At 38.8% G+C, this 24,452-nt stretch overlaps 3 protein-coding genes across 5 annotated transcripts; 2 read left to right on the plus strand and 1 right to left on the minus strand.

Moving 5' to 3' along the window:
• Window positions 1-174: 174 nt before the first annotated feature.
• Window positions 175-13,530, minus strand: LOC131014645 (LEAF RUST 10 DISEASE-RESISTANCE LOCUS RECEPTOR-LIKE PROTEIN KINASE-like 2.1). 3 transcript variants are annotated; one of them, XM_057942684.1, is made up of 6 exons: window positions 12,745-13,530; window positions 12,438-12,461; window positions 12,314-12,343; window positions 3,664-3,819; window positions 3,536-3,577; window positions 175-1,535 (listed from the first exon to the last, which is right to left on the minus strand). In XM_057942684.1, the coding sequence occupies exons 1-6, from the start codon at window positions 13,463-13,465 to the stop codon at window positions 367-369; spliced, it is 2,142 nt and encodes a 713-aa protein (XP_057798667.1). In that variant the 5' UTR covers window positions 13,466-13,530; the 3' UTR covers window positions 175-366. The 3 variants fall into 3 exon arrangements, with proteins under 3 accessions (XP_057798667.1, XP_057798668.1, XP_057798669.1); XM_057942685.1 differs by lacking the exon at window positions 12,314-12,343; XM_057942686.1 differs by lacking the exon at window positions 3,536-3,577 and having other exon boundaries at window positions 12,745-13,529.
• Window positions 13,531-19,075: 5,545 nt separating this feature from the next.
• On the plus strand, window positions 19,076-20,843 carry LOC131019045 (uncharacterized). Its single transcript, XM_057947728.1, has 2 exons — window positions 19,076-19,348; window positions 19,461-20,843. The coding sequence occupies exons 1-2, from the start codon at window positions 19,076-19,078 to the stop codon at window positions 20,841-20,843; spliced, it is 1,656 nt and encodes a 551-aa protein (XP_057803711.1).
• Window positions 20,844-21,481: 638 nt separating this feature from the next.
• LOC131019046 (uncharacterized) lies at window positions 21,482-24,202 on the plus strand. The gene is made up of 3 exons (XM_057947730.1): window positions 21,482-22,225; window positions 22,343-22,765; window positions 22,814-24,202. Exons 1-3 carry the CDS (start codon window positions 21,482-21,484, stop codon window positions 24,200-24,202), a joined length of 2,556 nt encoding a protein of 851 aa, XP_057803713.1.
• The last annotated feature ends 250 nt before the right edge of the window (window positions 24,203-24,452 follow it).

The following is a 24,452-nucleotide window of genomic DNA, read 5'->3' on the forward strand; positions in this document are numbered from 1 at the left end:
CAAAAAATTTTGGGCTTGCAATTGCAGGACAAATTGATTTTTCGGGCTCAATTTGTCCTACTTATGCTCAATTTTTGAAAATTTATCCTACAATTGCAAGCCCGCAAAAATTTGTCCTACATTTACAACACAATCAAAGTTATGGGCCTAAAAAAACTTTGGGCTCTAATAAAATTGAACAAAAATATGAGTTGCATTATTAATATATTTTCCCAGAACACCAACAATCCTAAAACTTATAAACACCGTAGTCCTAAATCAACATCATAACAGGGGAAAACTTCTGAAACTGCGGAAATTAGTGCATTTGATCACATTGTCAAAGGAAACACACAACAATATCAATAATGCCATTTTCCACTATGGCTAACTCTGCAACTCTTGAGCAATCTCAACACTGGTCGAAGCATAATCATGATGTTGCAATGATATAGAATCAGTCGAAGATGTAATTTCAGTTTGATCCACATTCACTGCAACATAGGTAGATTGTGACGGATGGACAGGAATGTGCAGACATTCAACATCAGCTTCCAACATTTCCAGCACTTTATTCATTGATGGACGATCGTTTGGACTCATCTGTATGCACCATAATGCAACTATTGCCATCTTCCGAACAAGTTTTCTCGTAACATCATTATCATCGTTTTCATCTGTTAATTTCATGATTTCAATATTCTTACCCTGCTCAAAGCTGTCATAGATCCAGTATGGAAAATACTGACTGGAACCACCATTGTTACCGCTCAAGTCTCTGTTTAATCCCGCCATTTCCATAAGCAGCATCCCGAAACTATATACATCAGCCTTGTAAGAGACTGCACCGATACTTCTACTGATGAGTTCAGGAGCAACATAGCCAATGGTTCCTCTTGCAGCTGTCATGGTCACTGCCTTCTTATCTGTAGAGCAAAATTTCGCTAGTCCAAAATCAGATATTTTTGGGATGAAGCTATCATCGAGAAGTATATTATGAGGCTTGATGTCGAAATGGAGGATCTGAACATCACACCCTCGATGCAAGTACTCAATCCCGCGAGCAACTCCAACTGCAATCTCAAACTTCCTATCCCAATTTAAGGAAGTTATTTTATCTCGATTGAAGATGTACTTTTCAAGGGAACCGTTGGGCATGAAATCATAGACAAGGGCACGCTTGGAACCATGTGCACAATATCCAACAAGGTTCACCACATTCACATGGTGTATCCTTCCAATAGTAGCAATTTCATTCATAAAGTCTTGCCCATTTCCTCTGGATTTGCCGAGCAATTTGACTGCTACGTCATGGCCGCTTCGGAGCTTTCCTTTGTAAACAGAACCATAGCCACCCTCACCAAGTTTATCGTGAAAACCTCTGGTCATTTTCCTAATGTCTGAATATGAATATCTAATTGGTGAGAGCTTGTTGTCACTTCGTAAGAAGCTTTCTATTCTGTTATATATAGACAAATGCCTTCTCCGAAATTTTTTGATCAAAAGCCACAACACCAATGGAAAAATAATAAGCCTTGGCGCCAAGATGATGAAATCTGTTATTAGATGAGAAACAGAAAAAAAAGAAGAAGAAATGATGCTTCCACAATTTTTGGAAAAGGAAAGGTGCACGTATAAGGCACGACTTAAAAACGAATTTAAATAATATATGTACACATACAATAATATGCTTCCACAATTTTGGGAAAAGGAAAGGTGCACGTAAAAGGTACGACCTAATAACGAATTTAAATAATATATGTACACATACAATAATGCTTCTAATATGATTTATATATCTATATCTATATAATATATAAAAGAGAAGTTTTTATCCTCCATTTTTTCCCTCTTTTTCTTCTCTCTCTCTCTTCTCCTACTAATTTTTTTTTCACTATTTTTCTCTCTATTTTTTTTTATAATTTTAATTCTTTTATAAACATCGTCAAATTTGATTATTGAAGATATATTCAATATGCATTTTAAATTTAAGTTTGTAACAAAATCTTTAATATGATAAAAAAAAATGACCAAAACTATATTTAAAATGAAAATGAATAAATTATGAAAAAATTTAAAATATTTTACTTTGTCTCTCTTCATTAAAATTTTACAACTTTTTATTTGTATTTGTGTATGAAAATATTTGTTTATTTATTACAGCGTGTAATACTCTATAATAATAATGTGTAATGTTAATTTTCATTATCAAATGATTTAATAATTATATTTGTCATCATACTTTATAGAAACTGAAAATTTACATTTTTAAATTCGAGATTTTATTGAGTAATTGATGTGAAGTAATTTAGACATATTTTGTATTTATTTATAGTTTTAATTCATTTATTATTTATATTTATTTATATTAATATATCGTTTAATTTTGATATCAATGTCGTGCATTGCACGAATGGCCGTACTAGTTGTTATAAAATTCCAATTATACTTTGGTGTGTCCTACTTTCTACTTTTTGTAGTTTTTAATCTTTTTTATTTCAATTTTAATTTCTTATGTTTTGGTATAATTTTAAAATACTCCCTCCGTCCCGACTATCTTGAGACTTTTTTTTGGCACGAGAATTAAAAAAAGTAGTGTTTTGTGTATAGATGAAAAAGTGAAAAGATGAATAAAGGGTAAAACTTTTGTCAAATAAAGAAATGTCTCAAAATAGTTGAGACGTCCGAAATAGAAACTGTCTCAAGATAAGTGGGACAGATGAAGTTTTAACTACAGTTCACTAACCCAATCAGCATTTACAAAAAAATTGTACATTTATTTTCCAAAAATTGAACTACAGGGTTAATTAATCCAAAGTTAGAATATACTATAATTTCTTTGTGAGAAATATTAATTTTTTATTTATAATAAATCTTTATAAAAATGGTGGGATATAGTTGAAGATCAAAAACGATCATATATATCCAATTTTCATGCATGACAACTACATGTTATACAAAGATCCACAATTTAAATTAATTCCTAATTCCTAACGAAATATTCTATATGCCATTTCATATTTTCCATTACTTAAAGGACAAAAAAAAATAATAAAAATAAAATACGTACTTGATTTACTTTCATTATTCACTCATAATTCTATAACTTAAATATAAAGCAAAAATGAAAATTATGATTTTGAAGACTTTTCAAAGTCGACCGATCCGTAGTGTGCATGCTCTTTAATATTTCTTGACAAACTGAATAACAGGCGGCACCCCATAATAGCCAATTAGAATCATATAGTATATGAAATTAGAGTCATTTTTACTTTAATACCCTTACACAAAAAATTTAATAATTAAGCGAAAAATTTCGTGTAACAGCATAATTACATGAATTTTGATTATACAAAAAAATTGTGTAAAACGTGTAAGCATATAATGATGTATGGGTATAATAATAAAAAATAGCCAGTACTGTTTTCATATCTTTATCTATATAAATTAAATTTCCTTTTACTATGAGCAATACTAGAGTTAAATATTATCTCAACTAGTCAACTGAATTTTATAAATCACAACTTGACATGTACAGCATAAATTAAGAGCGCACCTATTACCAGTCCAATGAAGAGGGGAATATTTTGGCGCAGAGCTGCAAGCACAACGAATAAAAATATATACATACTACAACATGAGAAAAGAGTACTAACAAACTAAGGAATACGTAAGGATTCTTACGGAGATATATTATCTTGCTGACAGAAGATACATCAGGATTCTTACGGAGATATATGCTCAAAAAATATACACCGGTAGTACGATATAAGAGTAGTGTTAGAGCGGCAAATCCAAAGATGGTGAATACAGGAGGGCTTGCCACTGCACATAACAGACCTGTAATTTATGTTTTTTACAGAATCAGAATTTATATATGGCGCAAAAATTGTAGCTATATTATCCATTTGAGTATTCTTTTCTAAAAATTATTGACATCATTTAATGATATATACAACGAAATTAATTGTCAAGAATACTTGTTGTGTAGAGACAATATATATAATTGATTGATCATGTGTAGAGACAATACTTGTTATATAGTAAATAACCATATAGCAATTCGTGCAGTTAAATCCATACTAAGGAATCCACGGATATATTGCAGATCTTTCAGTGCAGGAACAATTTCATATAAAAAAAAATCCAGCTTTTGAAAGCTAGGATATCTCTAGTTGAATTCTATGAGTACTCAAAATATTTCTAATTTTGGAAATAGAAAAATACTATGCATTTTTTCTATTGTACGTATTTTTGTGTTTCTGTCACACGTATAGGGCTGTAAATGAACAGAGCTATTCGCAAGCTATTCGAGATTCGGCTCGAAAAAAGCTCGTTCGGAGCTCGATTCGATAATAAACGAGCCGAGCTCGAGCCTGATTTCGAGCTCAAAAATTTTATCGAGCCGAGCTCGAGCCTGACAGTGCTCGGCTCGTTGAGTTCGCGAACATGTTCGAATTCGATTGTTCGCGAACATGTTCACGAACCTTCAGTCAAGCCTTCAATCGAGTTAGTACACGAGCTTTAAACAAGTCGAACTCGAACTCGAACTCGAACTCAAGTAACATATTAATTAAGAAGATTTTCTTAAATTTATAACAAATTCGAGCTTGAACATCATATATACGAACATCTAACGAGCTGAGCTCGAGCTCGATTTCGAATTCGACATTATCGAGTATCATCCGAGCCGAACTCGAACCGAGCTCGAGCTTAGTAAGTGGGTGACGAGCCGAGCTCGATCATCAAGATAAAAGCTCGAATCGAGCTCGAGCCAAGCTCGAACACCCGAATATTTAAACGAGCCGAGCTCGAGCCTGCTAGTATTCGGCTCTGCTCGGCTCGTTTACAGCCCTACACACGTACACCAACATAAGAAATCTATTCCTCTATTTAATCATAGAGAACTGTGCCTATTACACAATTTAATAAAGATTGAGTTTTCTCTTGTCTTCAATTAATTAATTCTAACTATTAATTAACTAACTAAAGCCTCAAATCAATATATATATATATATATATATAGGGGTCGCTCCAATGAGACCCCCTAATTTCAGTGAGATCTAGGGCACGATTTGTTGCGTTTATTTCATCAATCCTATGACTGATATTGTATCTAAATGGTGATTTTTTTTTCGTAGGGTCGAATCTTGGAGGGAGCAAAATATTTTAAATTTTATTATTCACCAGTATATACTACATTATTCATCAATATATACTGCCTTGTTCATCAGTATATATGTCTTATTCATTACCAATTTTTTAAATTTTATTTTTCATCAGTATATACATCTTCTTCGTTAGATATACGTTTTGTTCATTAGTATTATATGTCTTATTCATTGTCCTCATGTTACACGAAAAATAGGGGGTCTCACTGGAGCGCGCCCATATATATATAGGGGAGGGCTAAAATAAAAATACTTCTGAAAATATAAAATATAAACAATTTTCAGCCCTTAGATCATCAAGGTCTATGGTTGATTCGTAACCCTGTTGGATGAATTCATACGTGTTCTACATAAAATTCGTACATTGAAAAATATTTTTATTTTAAGAAGTGTTTTTACGGTAGCCCTTCCCTATATATATATATATATATATATATATATATATATATATATATATATATATATATATAATAGAGAGAGAGAGAGAGACAACACAATATTTTAGCCAAAAGTATATAGTGATAGGAAATCATAGTCATATAGATAAAATATACTTCATTCGTTCACGAAAGAACTTCCTAGAAGGAAGTAACACAAATTTTAGAAAAGAAGTTGTTGAGTATATTGAAAGTGGAGAAAAAATGTTTTAATTAACATTGTGATTGGTGAAAAAGTGAAAAATAAGGGTAAATGAGATATTTATAAGTGGTTGGATATAGTCCAAAAATAAGTAGAAAATTCTTTTGTAGACGTCCCAAAAAGAAAGAATAAGAAGTTCTTTCGTGGACAAATAGAGTATAATATAATAGTCATTTTGGACTATTATTCCCTTACACACTTACACGATTTACACGAATTTTATGTGCAACCAAAATTTGTGTATATAGTGAAAATAACAGTATTACACAAATTTGTATTAATCGTGTAAGTGTGTAAGGGCATAATAGTCCAAAATGACTATTGTATCTATATATTTATCTACATGGCTATAATTTCCTTTTACTAAATGAAAAAAAAGCTAGAATGTGATACTATCTCTATAAATATATCATAATCTAGTCCATATTTCTTTCAATCTCTCATTTGGACTAGCATCAGATTATCATGCATTATCCTTGCATCCTTGAGCAAATCAACAACACACATAAAGTGTGACCCATATATAGATCTCCATTATCGACTGTTGGTCATAGGTGAGTACGTACTAGTGTATGGGGGGAATACACTACTTACAACTTTCGTTTCCTCGTGAGTAGAATAATCTGAATGTAATCAGCAAATACCTCAACGGTTAGTTGATTGCCGAATAGTAAGGATAAATATTGATCTTTGTGTGAAATGTGTGGATTGGTCGTCGGATTCCGGGAAGATCTTATCGTTGAAGATGGAGCTTAGGGTTTTACCCCATTTGTCGTAGTCGAGGGACTGTGGGCCCATGCTGGGCTAAGTGTTGATGAAGTCGAGGGCCCACCGACAATTGCGGATGAGGAAGACGTCGGCGTTGATACTGGTCCACATGTTCCTTTCCAGGAAGAGGAGCGGCCAGTCGTGCACCACCATGTTGTGGTCCTTGTAGCGGTGGAGCGACAGAGCGAAGTCTATGTAGGTGAAGGAGGCGTATCGGAGTCTACTCCCTGATCCACTTTGCGGTGGTCTTGGCCCAATAGGAGAACATCTGGGGCTGGAGGAGGACGTTATTAAAGATTTTCTCAATCTTTTCGATCTTGGTTCCGTAAGACGTCGATGTCGTGCCAACGGCAGTACTCGACCTTGTTCTTGAACAGGTTCAACAGTAGGTGGTCGTCAATGGGGTTCTTGCACGACGTCGCCTGCGAACCCGTCACTATTAGGATTCAGTTCTTGAACACCTTCAGCAAAAGTTGGTCATCAATGGGATTATTGCTAGCTCGTCAACGGTGATGTATTTCTTGTGTTCCGCCATTGTTGGGGAGACGCAAAATTTGCTTTTGGGACGAAGGTTTTGGAGAGAGAGATGAAATATGTATTTTTTTTCATTTCATTTCTTTTCCACTCCCGTGGGCAAGCCATGTAGGAACTCCGACAATCCACATTATTTTCCAGTAGACGAATTTCATTTATAGGACACAGATAATATTTTTTTGTAGGTTGGGTATCGTTTTATCAATATTGTTAATTAGTTGAGACATTTTTGAGGATTTGCTCTATCAATATGGACATGAAGTGACATTTTTTTTAGTTAAAGTAAATACTCCCTTCGTCTCGTCGAAGATGAGGCATTTCTTTTCGGCACGAGATTTAAGGAGTTATTGTTTAGTTGTTTAAGTTAGTTTGTGACAAACATGATTTTCGTATCTCCATTTCGTATGAATTGTTGTCATTTTCCTTCATGTTTTGCTTGTGAATACTTTTTTGTACCTTAATGTTGAATTTTATGAAGATTTGATTCTTGGATGTAGTTTTGGTGTGATTTCGGGAAAATCAAAGATAAATTAGAGAATTGTGAAAATATGAGGTTGAAGTGCATCTCGAGAGGAATACGTGAGCGCAAACGGCGACCAAATCGAAGTTCAGACGAGGGAGAACGGAGCCAAACAAGCGGATTGTGCATAGAGCCCATGACACCCACGGTCACTACCCGCGGCCGTTGGAGCATTTTGATACAGATTGCACCCGCGGTCCGGGCCGCGGGCTAGCCACTCCTCCGCTGCATTCCCATCCGCGGTCACTGTCGCGACCGCGGAAATATGGCGGCTTTGCATCCCATGTGGGCCCCAGACGCGATTTCAGCCCCTAAAACCCCATCTTCCCTCATTTTTCACATGATTCATCATTCAACACACACACTCAATTCTAACACCCCCATATTCTCCACACCAAACCCTAGCCTCCATCAATACATCTATCTACCAAGATTGAAGGCATTGAAGATGAGAGAAGGAAAAAGATTGAAGAAAGCCCCATTTTGTCACCTCTTACTCTCGCTTTCATTTATGTATTTCTTTGATTTAGGTATTGTGATTGTATGCATGTTAGGCTAAAATCCTCCTGGGGATTAGGCTATATGGATGATGTAATGGATTGATTGTTTTGCTCAATATATGTCTTAATTGTTCATTTTTCATTATCTTTTAAAGCCCTAGTTTTATCTCTTGCATGAATTGTTGGCCACTCTTTATGCATTTCTCATTTGTAATTTGAATCGGGAGAGGATGATTACAATGATGATGTGCTTGAAACATATCGACTCAATAAACCGGGAGGTTGAGAGTTGGGTGAGAGTTTATCGATCCTTTGTGCTTTTGGGAGTTATATAGGTTAGAAGTTAACCGGGGCGATAACTATGACCCGTAATCTACAGTTTTAGTCGTCCGAGAGGGGGCTAGAACTAGTTGGGAAATCACTCTAGATAAATAGGTAATGTTAAGACTAATATTGAGCTAACTTGAAGTTTATTGCTAATCCATTATTGACGCATAATCTCTAAATCACTTTAATCACTTAATTAATCCACTATGTTTGTTTTAATCTTAATTTGTCCTTGATTTTGTTAGATAATCAGACCTCTCACTTCTCTACTTAGTCTAAATAGCCCTAGTACAATGACTTAAGGTAATCACTAGAATTCAGCCACTAATCATCGTGGGATATGACCTTGCTTCCACTCATTACAACTACCCGTATACTTGTAGCGTAGTGAAAATAATTAACAATTTTGAATTATTTTTAAATCCAAATTCTAAATTAATTAATTTCAATTTTATTTTTAATAATTAAAAAAAACGCAACCCACCCCTACCCTCAAATCCGCCAGTCTTCCACCCCCACCCTGAACTTAGATCTTCGACGACTGTCGTCATTGACCCCCATCACCATCGCCGGTCTTCTTCAAGTCATACAGAAGCCCCCAACCCACAAATCCTTAAAATAAAATCCGTCAAAAATTTCAGAAAAACTTCAAAACAAAAAATTCCTTCCCCAAAACCTCAAATTTCAGAAAAACTTCAAAAAAACCCTCCTAAATCACGAAAAATTGAGAATTTCAGGGATGGTCTAAGAGATGTTATCATCATTGACCTTTTGCCAACTCAACCACCACCCATTTCAGGGGTGGTTTCAAAGAATTTCATGGGTGGTCTCAAGGGGGGGGGGGTCACGGAGAGGAGGGTTTTTCCCGTCGCCGCCTCCAGGACCGCTCAAATACATCATGACAGTGGAGAGGTGGCGTGGGAGTAGTCTACCGTCGTCGAAGAGATTGAAAGTCGGAGTTGCAGGAATCTATTAGGTTTAAAGATGAAGAATGATCGACGACCCTTCTTTCTACCAGAGAGAGAGAGAAGACGAAGAGAACTCTAATCTAGGACGAGAGATGAGAGGGGGCGCTGGCCTCCGTCGATGGCACCTCCGTTGAAGCGGTGGCAACAGAGGAGTCGAGAGTGAGAGAGGGTGTGGCTATGTGTGTGAGAGAGTGTGTATACTGAGAGAGAGAATGCGTGTATGCTGAGATTTTTTAAGAAATGACCTAATGGAGTATTTTGGGATGATTAAGAAAAAATAAGGGTTGTAATTAGTTTTGTTAATTAATATTTTAAATTGCCTAAATTTTGCCAAAAAAAAAGGAAAAGCATCAACTTCGTTGGAACGGCCCAAAAAGGAATACGCATCAACTTCGGTGAAGTTGAGGGAGTACTTAATATCAATCCACAATGGGCTGCTAAACATAAAAGTTCGTGCCCATTTCAAAAACAGCATAGTAGTAGCAACCCCAACGTATAGAGAGCAGCCCAGTAACCACACCATCAGTGACCCGGACCCGCGGTCCATTTCACATCGGGTCCGAACTGGTGACCGAAACCCATTAGGGTCAGCCACTTCCACTACCGCCGGTGACCAAGTCTAGGCCGGAGACGTGCATTTGTAGAAGAAGAAGTCGCGCTGTTAAAATGTCCCACATTGGTTGGAGAAAGAGGCATGGGCCAATTTATAATGGTGAGGTATGCCTTCACTTACAAGCCTGTTTTGTAAGTGGAATTGGGCCCAATATCCAATTCTAATATGGTATTAGAGCCAACTCAATCCAATTATAGGCCCCCAATATCATTGTCAACACATGGCGTTTGGGATGGTCCACACTGCGCGTGAGAGAGTGTGTTAAAATGTCCCACATTGGTTGGAGAAAGTGGCATGGGACAATTTATAATGGTGAGGTGTCCCTCCACTTACAAGCCGGTTTTGTAAGTGGAATTGGCGCACACATTACTCACAGCAAAAGCCGCTCGCGCGACTGTTATAGTGTCCCACATTGGTTGGAGATAGTGGCATGAGCCACTTTATATGGTGAGGCAACCATCTCCCTTATAAGGCCTTTTAAGGGAGGAATGAGCCCAATATCCATTTCTAATAAAGTATTAGAGCCAATTCAATCCAATGATGGGCCCCCCATTATCGTTGTCAACAGATAGCGTTTGGGATAGTCCATGCTGCGCGTGAGGGGGGTGTGTTAAAGTGTCCCACATTGGTTGAAGATAGTGGCATGAGCCATTTTATATGGTGAGGCAACCATCTCCCTTATAAGGCCTTTTAAGGGAGGAATGAGCCCAATATCCATTTCTAATAGCGACGGTTAAAACACCAGCACGGCACCCTTCCAACGTCGAGTCAGCTGCACACGGAGGGTGCACCGGGGCGGGAATCTTCGCTCGGCAGTAGGTCTTCGACGGGCCGCCGTATTTTCTCTATTGTCTATGTTTCTATCTCACATATTCCACGAAAGAAAACTATTCCTCAATTTAATCATAGATATGAGAGCCGTGCCTATTACATAATGTGATACACGTCGAACTTTGCTTTTGTTTTTAACTAGTATGCCCGCTCGTGCGATGCACGACCAACATCGAAATTGAATGATATTTATATATATATATATATACACTACATATTAAACGTAATTTAAATATAAGTTAATGCAAATATGAATTTGAAAATATTTGAATTTTTAATTTTTAAAATACCAATTAATTAATTTTAACTGATAATTTGTATAAATATATAAATCATCAAATATCAAAAGCAATTATAAATGATAATGAGTATCATTATGTATCATATAATATTCTAAGATGTACAAAACTATTTATTTGCATATAGTTTAATAAATAAAATAAAATCAATAGATAAAAATAAAATAAGTTTGAGACTTTTAATTTCTATAATATTTTTATCAAGGAGTATAAATTAAAGCACTTATCATAACTTTTAATTTAATATGTATTAAATATTTTATCATTATTAAATTACAAATTTTAGAAGAAAAAAATAAGAAAACGAAAATAACAAAAATGAAATAGGAGTATAAAAAAGCTAAAAATTTAGAGTGGAAACGGCAAATATGAAGTATTTGCTAGTGGAAAAGAGAGTTTTTTTTAGAGGCAAAAAAGATAAAACATGAAATAATTGTGATAAGATAGAGGTAGCCGAAAGAATAGGCCTAATTAGTTTGAAATAAAAACTGATTTTTAAAATTTGCCGGTAAATTGTTACCGTTGAACTGCTTCTTTATATATAATATAGATTAATTAATTTAATAAATCAATTAGTAATAATATAAATTTCATAACGGTAAAAAACTGTTATAATTCATACTCAAAGATAACGGAAATAACCATTATCTAAATACAAAAAAGCGTTGTCTATAATAGTAAAACTGTATGTACGAATTATATTTTATAACGCAAAAATAATTTTCATAACGGTGAAAAATCGTTATGTTTTCTACCATATGATAACGGCGGACAACCGTTATGTAAAACATAAAAAACCGTTATCTGTACAACAAATACATGTCGGAAAAAAGACATTTTATAACAGAAAACTTTCGTTATGTATTAGTGTCATAGACAACGGTTTTGGATATGTTATATATATCCCAGTTACCGTTATGTATATATTGTATAGGTAACGATATATTACCGTTATGTATGAGCGCCCTCATACATAACACCACTATATAGGACGGTGGTTTTGGTACATACATAACGGAAATTTACAGCTACGTATGAGCGTTTTTTTAGTAGTGATATATTCTGATTTGATTCATATTTCTTCTTTCTTCTATTGATATTAGAGAATTGATAGGCCAAACGAAAATGATGAAATAATTTTTCAAGCATAAACAAAGAGCTCACCTACAATGACAGCAAGAATTAAGAGAAACTCTGCAGATATATACATACAAGAGTAGCGGTCAGGATTATGAAGAGAATATGTTGAAAATGAATAAGGTTGATTTGTACGAGAATTAATCCATACCCAAGAAGAACTTTATAAATTTCACTGCAATACAAAATGAAAGCATTAGTAAATATAGGAACCGTTCAATGTAATTATGATAAATATACGCGTTAAAAGATTCTTTATTTTTTAGATAGATAAAAATAGTAGAGTATAAGTGAATCCATTCATATAGATTGAAACTTCAGGATATCAGAAGGTCATTGATAAATTTTATCAATTGAACTAATTTTACTTGATTCATGTTCTATATAAAAATGGTGAAATTAGAGAAATGTTTATTAATGAGAATAAAAATACTTATTCAAATATCTCTGATTCTTACCCGACTCTGTAGATATTCGTATTCCACACCCGGGGCAAACCATGAGTTCAAATCCATACAAGAGAGAATGGTGGATTTCTGAAAGCGAAACGTTGTTGAAATCCTTAAATTCTTGCCATGATGTCATCACTATAACCTCTACATAGCACATATATGGTAACTCTGAGAGTTTCATGTGGCCGACCTTGATATAAGCATATCTGCGATTGGATGAGTTAGAGGCACAAAGATTAGTGATATCAGTAAAAAGGGAAGAATTGGTCAACGGATTTGGGCAGCTTATAAAATTAATAGGCAAGGGATCATATGGATAACTAGAATAACTCAGAATTACGTAATTTATAGGATATGGATTTTCGTAGGTGAAATTGTAAGCATCTATAGAAAGGGTGGGAAAAGAGCAGAGGTCGTCATTGTTTATGGAAGCATCGGCCAGCCTGATGGTGGGGTTGTCGTAGCCGTTGCTGTAGTTGATTGCTTTGACATAGTATTTGTGAGAGTTAAGATAGATGGAGGTCACATTGTTTTCGCAGGTTAACTCAAATCTGCGATCACCGCAGTTGCTGGGATCGCCCTTGAGGCGTAAAGGGTGGCTGATGTTGCGAATAATGCCGCAGGCAGATGGGGTGCAGTTTGCTTCACCGGTTTGAAACAAATTATGGAGTAGTGAGAGAATGAAGAGAGATGAAGTGGCGAGGAAGATGAGGTTTTGAGTGATCATGGTTTAGACGGCAATTGATTTTGCAGTCTATACTCTTTTTGGAGGAGATATATATATGATGCAGCATTGTATGTATAATTGGGTGGACATGATTAAGTCTTCAAACCAGACGCCAAACAAGACTTGTGAGGTCTGTTACACAACCTTCGCTATCACATTCCCAATCAATTGTAGGCAAAACGTAATTGATACTTGAATAGAATAAGAGCTTGTGTTAGTTATATAAGTGCAATATCAGAGTTTTTTTTTTAGGACCCGCGACTCATAGTTTTGGTCCAGACGAGGTATACTAATTACTCCTTTAATTCCATTACAAATGTCTCAATTTCTATAATGGGATGTCCCATTACAAATGTCTAGTTCCTTTTTTGGTAATATATTATCTCTCTATGCACCTAATATTTAAATAAATTTCACTAACTCACTTTATCTACTTTCTAAATTCTACATATTTCTTAATCTCCGTGTCAAAAGTAATGAGACATTTATAATAGAACGGAGGAGGGAGTACATTTTTATGTAATAATCTGCAAATCATATAGTGCGTGTGTACATAACACTTGAAAAATTAGCTATATTGTAATTGTTAGGTTTTATATTAATTATGGTATCGTATAAATGTTTTCTTATTTATCAGATATTCACTTTGTGTTCTATATATAATACACATAAAATAATTTTCCCATTTACTATATAGTTTGCCCATTTATATTTTTTTTCCTGATAAATTATACAAGTAAATAAAGAAATTTAAAGATCGCATGATGAGGAACTCAAATCCAAAACCCCACCTCAGATATCGGGCATTAATTAACCACCTACCATTAGGCCATTCACATTTTTATATCCATGTGGCCAACCTTCCTATAGGTAGGGATGTCAATCGGGTCAGCCACCGAATTTTCGGGCAAGTCCTATCGGGTTCCGGGTTAATTGGGTGCGGGCTAATAGGGTTGGAGATTTTTTTGGATTGTAAATCTTCAACCCTAACCCTAGCTAAGCGTTCGGGTTTCAGGCTAATCAAGTTAAAAGCGTAAAATTAAAATTATCATTTTTATTTTATTATTCTTAATGATCTAATGTATAATGTATAAAATATACATAGATGTTAAAGATATAAATTATATAGCAAAACATGAAATGCAAAAATATAATATATTCAAGATTACATAACATATAAAATAATTTTTTTTAGAGTATATAAAATAGGTTAATAACAATAAAATGTTTAACTTTATTCAAAAAATACAAATAAAATATTCAACAATAGTTTGAAATTAAAGAAAAAAAGCATCTAAAAATATCTCAAACCCTAAAAGCCTAAACTCTAATGTATTTTAAATTAAATTCAATTTAAAAAAAGGCCCGCCAACCCGACGGGCTGACCTGCTTCAACCCGCCAGCCCGATTTATAATCGGGTTGCGATTTTTCAACTCTAACCTTCTAATTTTGTCGGGTTATTCGGGTCGGTCCATAAGTTTCGAGCTGGATTGACATCCCAGCCTATAGGTATGTACTGAATAAATTCGAGGAATTGTAACAATCATGTAACAATCAGTGACTCGAGCTAAAGAAGGAGGAGTTATTGAACTTGGACAAACTAATTCAATGATGATAGTCAACTGCAAAGAAAATTACAAACACGTCCAATATATTTCATGACTCCGCGTAACCGCGTTTGATATTTCTGCCGCATTAGTTATCAACTGTGGCTTCCATTGGTTAGATCTAGAAGCTGAAAAGAATTGTTCAAGCTAGAGTCAAGAGCATGAATAAGTCATACGTGAATTTAATTAAAATAGTTGAAAGCCTCTGTCCAATATCTAAATCTATACCAGTGAATCACTTGTCTTCTAAAAATAAACAGATAGTGAATCACTTATACGGAAATTAATAAAATATAAATAAACAGTTTCCTAATTTTCTGTTTTCATCCATCATCCACGAAACATTTCATTAATTTTTTTATTTTTATCCGTCAATAAAATATCTTCCTAATCTATTTTTAAATATAACTCCACTAACTATATATTACATTTACAATTTATTTATTTATTTGAAACAACTATTACATTTACAATTCATCATATTTAATTGACCCACCAATTTATATTTTAATAACTATATATTACATTTACAATTTATTTATTTATTTGAAACAACTATTACATTTACAATTCATCATATTTAATTGACCCACCAATTTATATTTTAATTGAGGCACTAGTAACTAAATTAAAGCACCTTCACCCTAATCCCACTAATTCTTTAATAACTTATTATTACTTTTTCTAATTCGTGGGATCGCTTCTACATTTACTAAATACATTTAGCTTTGCTTAAACACTATTTGGATAAAATATGTCCGGACAAGAAATGTTAAATATTTTAAAAAGTAGATTTGTTAAAATTTTGATTTAAATATAAACCTAGCTAGTTTAGTTAGTTTTATTGATTTCTCACATTGTAGTGTATTTGTAATTTTTTTTATAATTTTATTAATTTTTTTATATTTTTTGTACTTAAAAAATATTAAAAATATATAAATAAATTATATTGTGGAAAAAATATAATTAAATAATTTTTTTATTTTAATTTTTTTTAATATTTAATATTTTTTGTTCAAATATATTTTGTACAAATAGTATTATTATTATTTTAAAAACTTGTGTATACTTTCCTTAATACTTTTTTTTCCACCGTCTCATTACAAATGTATCACTTTCCATAATGGGATGTCCCATTATAAATGTCTCATTTCATTTTTGGCAATATATTCTCTTTTTATACCTAATATTTAAGTAATTACCATCAATCCACTTTATCTACTTTCTACACATTTCTTAATCTTCGTGCCTAAAAATAATGGAATATTTGTAATGAGACTAACATCTTTTATGGGTGAATAGACTAATTAATTGTAATAGAAACTTTTAAGGTGGGGCCCACGGAGCAATAAATCATGAATGCAACGGGAGCTAGAGCTGTCTATATTAATTGATTGCTTTGACCAAGTATTTTTTATTTATCACGGTTTTTGGGAGTAAAAATTAGAGTAAAAATTTGAGAGTCATATTGAGCAATAAAATTTAATATTTGACCAGGGTAGAGTAGCATCCGTGGAGTCAATCGTATTTTTTGGACCGAAATTTTAAAAAATGATCATATATAATTTGTATTTTTTGAATGAGTGGCCGAAAATTGAGTTTCATTACTAAATATAGTTATATGAGTGCATATTCTCTAAAAATTATCAAGACAGATCAGCACGATTATTGGAATTTGTAATTAAGATTTGAGTAATGGTGTCTTATAAACACTCATTTTACATAGTTTCTATGACTTATATTCTGTGGATTAAGTCGGAATTGTGCCCATTTTATTGTCGTTTAGAGCTTATTGCATATTATTTCATGATTTCACGATTGGGTATAGTTTTGGCTATTTTGGTGTAGGAATGAGTGTTTCTTGGAGCATTATGAATGAGGATTATGTCTAAGGGAAGAGATGTGATAGAATCGAGCCTAGAAATCGAGAAGAGACGAAGAAAATGAGCTATAATCGAGAAGATGAAGAAGACGGCGATCAACGGCATTGACCGCCGAAAATGGCATTTTTGGAGAAGTTTTTCGGCGACCAAAACGGCGGACGTCGTTCCGACCGCCAAAATCCCTGGACGGACTTTACGTTGTGTAGTGGATAAAATCCGACTGACCAGCCTAGCCCTGCTCGGCAGCGCTCGACTGCCCAGCTCGAATCTGCCTTGGCAACTCCGACTCTGCCCAGAGCGATCCCTCTGCTCTGCCAGCGGCATGATCTCTCTGCTCTGGCAGAGGCGCGATCCCTCTGCTCTGGCAGCGGCATGATCCCTCTGCTCTGGCAGCGGCATGATTTCTCTGCTCTGGCAGCGGCGCGATCCCTCTGCTCTGGCAGAGGCGCGATCCCTCTGCTCTGGCAGCGGCATGATCTCTCTGCTCTGGCAGAGGCGCGATCCCTCTGCTCTGGCAGCGGCATGATGTCTCTGCTCTGGCAGAGGCGCGATCCCTCTGCTCTGGCAGCGGCATGATCTCTCTGCTCTGGCAGAGGCGCGATTCCTCTGCTCTGGCAGCGGCATGATCTCTCTGCTCTGGCAGAGGCACGATCCCTCTGCTCTGGCAGCGGCATGATCTCTCTGCTCTGGCAGAGGCGCGATCCCTCTGCTCCGGAAGTAGCGCCATAGTAAACATTTCAACGCGAAAGTATACAAACTGGATTATAAGCTTACGAAAACCTAGTCAAACATGGGTGACTAGGTCAAACGAAGGTCGCGGAAGATCGTTTCCTAAGAAATCGGAACCGCTAGGGTTTCAAAGAACATTCCAAAAAGCCCTAACCCTAGTCGCCTCCCTGCAGGCCCATAACCTATATATACTACTTCACTAACACAATCAAGGGACACCGTCATTAACATTCATTCTTATACTTACAATCTCTTACTCCCGCTATCCCCGCTCTTCCATTCCGCCTCCACGCTCACAACTTTCTAGGGTTTCAATCGTCCGGCTGGCCCCGTTAGCCCCGACGTCCGTCGCCCTTTGATCCATACCGCTCATTAGCTCTACCTCTGACTACTGGATCATCCGGATCAGTCGGAGAACCCCCTCATTACTATCCTTTTTCTATTTTCTCTCCGCCATTTAATTATTGTCATTACGTTACTTACGTTATTATTCATATCAATTCACTGACTTGAGCGTCGGAGGCCCTTCCATCGACACCCCCACCGGTGCTCTTCGGAGGGCTCGAACGTTGCTTGTGGTTTCAGGTTGCTAGTGCCCATCCATCCAGACGTTACTGACGTCACTTCCGTAATTGTCGGATTCACCCCCTACAATTTGGCGCCCACCGTGGGGCCCTAGCAATCAAAGAATTCCGACGAGCCATGCCAAAGTTACACCATGAGTGCTCCGAACGACGCTCACGATCCGAACAACGCCCCAAACTAATCGGGTTCAACCCAGTCAGAACTACTTGCCCAAGTGGAGGTGAACGCTCGGATCTCCGCCTTGGCTGACCAAATTGCGCAAGAACGGGAGAGTAGGCTCTTGTTGGAAAAGTAAAATACGGAGCTACTCGCCCGGTTGAATGCATTTAGCCAGATCCAGACGCCTCCTCAAATCCAAACACTCCGTGCTAACCGGTTCCAAGTTCCCGTTAACTCCATGGTGGACATAGAGGACGTCCCGCTCACACCCCATGGAACTGAGATCGACCCGGATGACCCTTCATCATCGGTAAGGAACAATAGATCGGAGACTATCCATCCTAATCTGGGCACCCTTCTTGTGAATGGAGGTGAAACGCGTACCCTAGATCAGACGCCCGGAGCAACCGGGACAAACGTCACAGGTACCCTCCCCCAGGCCAACCTGACGACCGGGGGAATGGGTCAAACAACCATGACGGGCCGGACCAATGTCGCCCATGAAGATGACTTCGTGCGTGACGCCCCAACGGGTCAACCAGATGGGCCAAGGCGAGCAGGCCCAATGGGCCAGAATGGCGGAACTCATGATCAACCACCTCTGGTCGAACAGGGCTGACACGGCATGCTGAGCATCCAACAGAGTATGGACCCCGTCTTGGCCAGAAGATTGGCAGACATGGAAGCCATCATTCAACGAATCCCAGGAGTCCCGGCCCCGATCAAGAAGAGTGCAGAGAGTTGCTACGCTGACTCTCCGTTCGTGGATGAGATAGCCTTGGTGGAAATGCCCAGAAAGTTTAGCTTTCCACATATGAAAATGTTCGACGGCGCATCCGATCCAGATGACCATATAGCTCAATACCGCCAAAGAATGTTCACCGTGGCTATCCCTCGTGACATGATGGGAGGCATGCATGTGTAAGGGGTTCGGTTCTAGCTTGATAGGACCGGCCCTCCAGTGGTATACGAACCTTCCTAATAATTCAATTAGATCTTTTGCTCAACTAACGGATGTTTTTGTTCAACAGTATGCAAGTAGCAGGAAATTGGAGAAGATCTCGGAGGACTTGTACGCCGTTGTCCAAATGCATGGAGAACCACTTCGAGACTACATTGGACGTTTCAACAAGGAGAAGGTGTCAATCACCAACTGTAGCGAGCAAACCGCTGTCACCGCTTTTCGCAAGGGACTATTGCCCAGCTCGGATCTTTATAAAACTCTCACCAAGTATCCGTGCAAGATCATGGAGGACGTGCTGATTCAGGCGTGGGCACAGATTAAGTGGGAGGAAGACCAATACAACATGCAGAGGGCCTTCCCACCTAGTCGACCCGAAAGAGACCACCGGGTAGACAGGAGGTCAGGTCGTGACAGACGTGCTGAACCGTATCCACCTTATCGACAAAGCGGAGGAAGGGATGAGTACGATAGGGCACCCGACACACGCCCCCGCGAGAAAGCAAAGATTCCAGAGTATGCCCTATCCATCTCCCCCGCCGAAGCAGTTGAAGCACTAAAGAATCTGGGCAACAAGGTCAAATGGCCAGAAAGGATGAGGGCCCCAGCTGACCAGAGGGACAGGTCCAAGTGGTGTGAGTTCCATGCAGACCATGGGCATCGGACAGAGGATTGCATCGCCCTCAGATTGGAAGTGGCCCACCTACTAAATCAAAGCCACCTCACCGATTACCTAACCGAAAAGGGCAAGCTTACCCTACAACAAGGAAGGGATAGACAAGAGAAACACAGAGACGACAGCCCACCAGACCCGCCACACCATGAGAGAACTGTGAACGTGATATCCGGAGGCTCCGAAGTCAGCGGAATCACCCACTCAGCCGCCAAGAGACACGCCAGACAAGCTAGATCAAGCAAATCTGGGGCTCTGCCTTCCGGCAAAGCTGGACCAACGGATCCAACCCTAACAATCAGCTTTGCAACATCCGAATCAGACAAGCTTCTACACCCCCATCATGATGCTTTAGTTATTTCCATTTATATTGCTAATTGTTTAACAAAGCGTGTGCTAATAGACAATGGTAGCTCTACCAATATTTTGTTTTGCAGTGCATACAGGGAGATGGGTTTGGACGAGTCCAAACTAATCAAGAAAGCGGCCGTACTCGTTGGCTTCAGTGGCGAGAGTACGACTATTGTAGGGGAGATCGATCTTCCCATCTACGCAGAGGGAGTCAACCTTTCAACTAGGTTTCTCGTGGTAGACGCCCCGTCAGCATACAATGTCATCCTAGGCCGTCCATGGATCCACGGAATGGAAGCAGTACCATCCACCTATCATCAAGTCATACGATTCCCAACCAAGTGGGGAGTTAAGGAGATCAAGGGAGAGCAGAAGGACTCCAGGGCGTGCTACCAAACCACTATGAAAGCGAAAAGCCCGTCCTTATAGCAATTACAGCAATAAGCTCCGTCCCATTCAAAGGCAAATAAAGAGTGTACGTCGAATCAGTTAATTACACCAAGAGGGACGCCCGAATCATTCAACCACATCCGTCAAACGAAGCACATGGGAGAACAGAAACACCCAAATCATACCCTGCAGTGCACTCAAGACGTGAGTCGACGCACGGAGCTACAGAGAAGTCAAAATCTGCAGAGCAGAGAAATCAAAGTCTGCAGAGCAGAGAAGCCGAAATCTGCAGAGCAGAGAAGTCGAAGTCTGCAGAGCAGAGAAGTCAAAGTCTGCAGAGCAGAGAAGTCAAAATCTGCAGAGCAGAGAAGTCGAAGTCTGCAGAGCAGAGAAGTCGAAGTCTGCAGAGCAGAGAAGTCGAAATCTGCAGAGCAGAGAAATCAAAGTATGCAGAGCAGAGAAATCAACAGACGGAGCACTATAATCGAGCTGCACAAACGAAGAGACCACGCAGCCTGATCGAGGAGGAGACGGTGGAGATAGATGAAATTCAAATTAATGCGAGCTTTCCAGACCATAAAGTTCGGATCGGAGCACAACTCGAACCAGAGCTCAGAGAGAAGCTTATCAATTTCCTATCTGATTACTACGATTGTTTCGCTTGGTCCCATGAGGACATGACAGGGATTGACCCTAGTATTATTGTTCACAGGTTACAGGTCACCCCGGGCTACCCACCGAGGAAGCAGAAACGTAGAAAGTTTGCACCGGAGAGGAACCAAGTAGTGAATGATGAAGTCACGAAGCTCCTCAAGAATGGACTCATTCGAGAGGTCCACTATCCCGAATGGCTCGCAAATGTGGTGGTGGTCAAGAAAAAGAACGACAAATGGCGGGTCTGCATCGACTTCACGGACCTCAATAAGGCATGCCCAAAAGACTCGTTCCCACTTCCACACATCGACATGCTAGTGGACGCGACAGCAGGCCATATATTGATGAGTTTCATGGACGCATACTCGGGATACCATCAAATCTGGATGCACCCTGATGATGAGGAGAAGACGGCCTTCATGACCAGCGTAGCGTTATTTTGCTACAAGTATATGCCATTCGGATTTAAGAATGCAGAAGCAACGTATCAACGCCTGGTCAATCGGATGTTTGCAAGCTTGCTGGGCCAAACAATGGAAGTCTACATCGATGACATGTTGGTCAAGTCCATCCGCGCGAGGGACCACATTGATCATTTGAGGGAGACATTTGAGATTCTTAGAAAATACAATATGAAGCTAAATCCTACTAAATGTTCTTTTGGTGTCAATGCAGGAAAGTTCCTAGGTTACATGGTTACCCAACGGGGAATAGAGGCAAACCCGGCTCAAATCGAGTCGATCCAGAGAATCCCTTCCCCCACCTGCGTGAAAGACGTCCAAAAACTAGCGGGGAGAATAGCCGCTTTAAGCCGCTTTATTTCAAGATCGTCCAAAAAATGCCACCTCTTCTTCAACACTTTGAGGAAATAAAAAACGTTCGAGTGGACTGAGGAGTGCGAGGAAGCCCTAAAGCAACTCAAGCAGTACTTGACTAGCCCGCCATTACTCGCAAAACCAAAGAATCACGAGACTTTGTTGGTGTATCTGGCCGTCTCTGATACAGCCATCAGCGCCGTGTTGGTCAGAGAGGAAGAGGGAAAGCAGTCACCAATCTATTACGTGAGCAAGTCACTACTTGATGCAGAGACACGATACAGCCAGCTAGAGAAGCCGGCCCTCGCACTGGTCCATGCGGCAAGGAAGTTACGACCATATTTCCAGTGTCATTCGATTGTAGTCGCCACCACGTATCCCTTAAAGGCCATACTCCATAAGCCGGAACTATTCGGTCGATTGACAAAGTGGGCAGTGGAGTTGAGTGAATACGACATCACATACAAACCACGGACCGCACTTAAATCTCAGGTATTAGCCGATTTTGTTGTTGACTTTGCACCTAACCTTACTATATAGGCCGACAAAGAGTTATGTTGTCTGATGGAAGAACCAGACCAAACTGGAACTTGGAAACTATATGTTGATGGATCCAGCAACGTACGAGGGAGCGGACTTGGAATCGTCCTCTCATCACCACGAGGAGACAACATTGAGCGGTCAATCCGATGTGATTTCAAAACAACCAACAATGAGGCTGAATATGAAGCCATGATAGCTGGACTCGGACTAGCTAAAGAAATTGGGGTAAAACACATTAACGTATTTAGTGATTCTCAACTTGTAGTTAACCAGATGCAGGGTACATTTCAAGCCAAAGATACGAAAATGACGGCTTACCTGGGCAAGACAAAAGAACTCCAATCGTGCTTTAAAGAATTTACCATCAATCAAGTGCCGAGGGGGGAAAACGGCCACGCTGATACTTTGGCCAACCTAGGGTCAGCAATTCAGACTGCACAACCTAAAACCATAACTATCACTTGCCTTCAATATCCAGCAATACAAAGAGATGAGGCCGAGGAACACGTGACTGCAGTATCAGTCGGACAAACATGGATGACCCCAATAATGGAATATCTCGAAAGAGATATACTCCCAGATGATTGGAATGACGCACATCGAATTAAAGCTCAGGCCGCACGATTCTGCATCATCCGAGGTAAACTGTATAAACGTTCATTTACCGGTCCATATTTGAAATGCATTAACCCTGCAGAAGCAAGATACGTCTTGTCCGAATTACACGAAGGTGAATGTGGCAACCACTCGGGAGGCAGAAGCCTCGCACACCGCGCCTTAACCAACGGTTACTACTGGCCCACAATGAAAGCAGATGCAACTGATTACGCCAAAAAATGCGATAAGTGCCAACGATTCGCCCAAATATCACATCTGCCCCCGGAACCCCTGACTGCTATCACTTCGCCATGGCCATTCATGAAATGGGGGATGGACATTGTAGGCAAATTGCCCATTGCGCCTGGACAGAAGGTATACATGTTGGCAGTGACCGATTATTTTAGCAAATGGATAGAAGCAGAGTCTTTCCACCAAGTTCGTGACAAAGAAGTCAAGGGGTTCATATGGAAGAACGTGATCTGCCGGTATAGGGTGCCCAAGGAGATCGTCACGAACAACGGGTCCCAATTTATAAGCGCAGACTTTCAAGATTTTTGCAGGTTTTGGAACATCAAGCTAAGCTTCTCAACGCCAAGGGACCCCCAAGCCAACGGGCAAGCAGAATCTTCCAACAAAACCATCATGAACACCTTGAAGAAACGACTAGAGAAGGCCAAAGGCAAATGGGCAGATGAGTTACCGGCGTGCTATGGTCCTACCGAACAACTACAAGAGCATCAACAGGGAAAACACCATTCTCCCTCGCCTATGGGATGGAGGCAGTAATTCCAACAGAAAGCGAAGTACCCACCGCCAGACATGAGCTCACGACAGACGACGGGAATCAAGAGGCCATGTGCCACGAGTTAGATCTCCTCGACGAGAAACGGAACAAAGCAAATATCAGACTAGCTTCCTACCAACAAAGCATCGCCAGACACTACAACAAACATATCCGCACCCGCACATTTAAGCCGGGCGATTGGGTGTTACGAAAAGTGTTCCAGAACACCAAGGAAACAGGTACGGGTAAATT

Source organism: Salvia miltiorrhiza, chromosome 3 (assembly GCF_028751815.1).
Source record: "Salvia miltiorrhiza cultivar Shanhuang (shh) chromosome 3, IMPLAD_Smil_shh, whole genome shotgun sequence".
NCBI lineage: Eukaryota > Viridiplantae > Streptophyta > Magnoliopsida > Lamiales > Lamiaceae > Salvia > Salvia miltiorrhiza.

Bases quoted from the DNA above. Each gene is read 5' to 3' on its own strand.
- LOC131014645 (XM_057942684.1), bottom strand. From the start codon at position 13,465: ATGATCACTCAAAACCTCATCTTCCTCGCCACTTCATCTCTCTTCATT. The intron at 3,820-12,313 runs GTGAGCTCTTTG...CATAAATTACAG, and splicing joins AATTCTTGCTGTCATTGTAG to GTCTGTTATGTGCAGTGGCA. The intron at 3,578-3,663 runs GTAAGAATCCTT...TTGTGCTTGCAG, and splicing joins CAGCAAGATAATATATCTCC to CTCTGCGCCAAAATATTCCC.
- LOC131019045 (XM_057947728.1), top strand. From the start codon at position 19,076: ATGGACCCCGTCTTGGCCAGAAGATTGGCAGACATGGAAGCCATCATT. The intron at 19,349-19,460 runs GTGTAAGGGGTT...TTTGTTCAACAG, and splicing joins ACATGATGGGAGGCATGCAT to TATGCAAGTAGCAGGAAATT.
- LOC131019046 (XM_057947730.1), top strand. From the start codon at position 21,482: ATGACAGGGATTGACCCTAGTATTATTGTTCACAGGTTACAGGTCACC. The intron at 22,226-22,342 runs GTGAAAGACGTC...AAAACGTTCGAG, and splicing joins GAATCCCTTCCCCCACCTGC to TGGACTGAGGAGTGCGAGGA. The intron at 22,766-22,813 runs GTATTAGCCGAT...CTTACTATATAG, and splicing joins GGACCGCACTTAAATCTCAG to GCCGACAAAGAGTTATGTTG.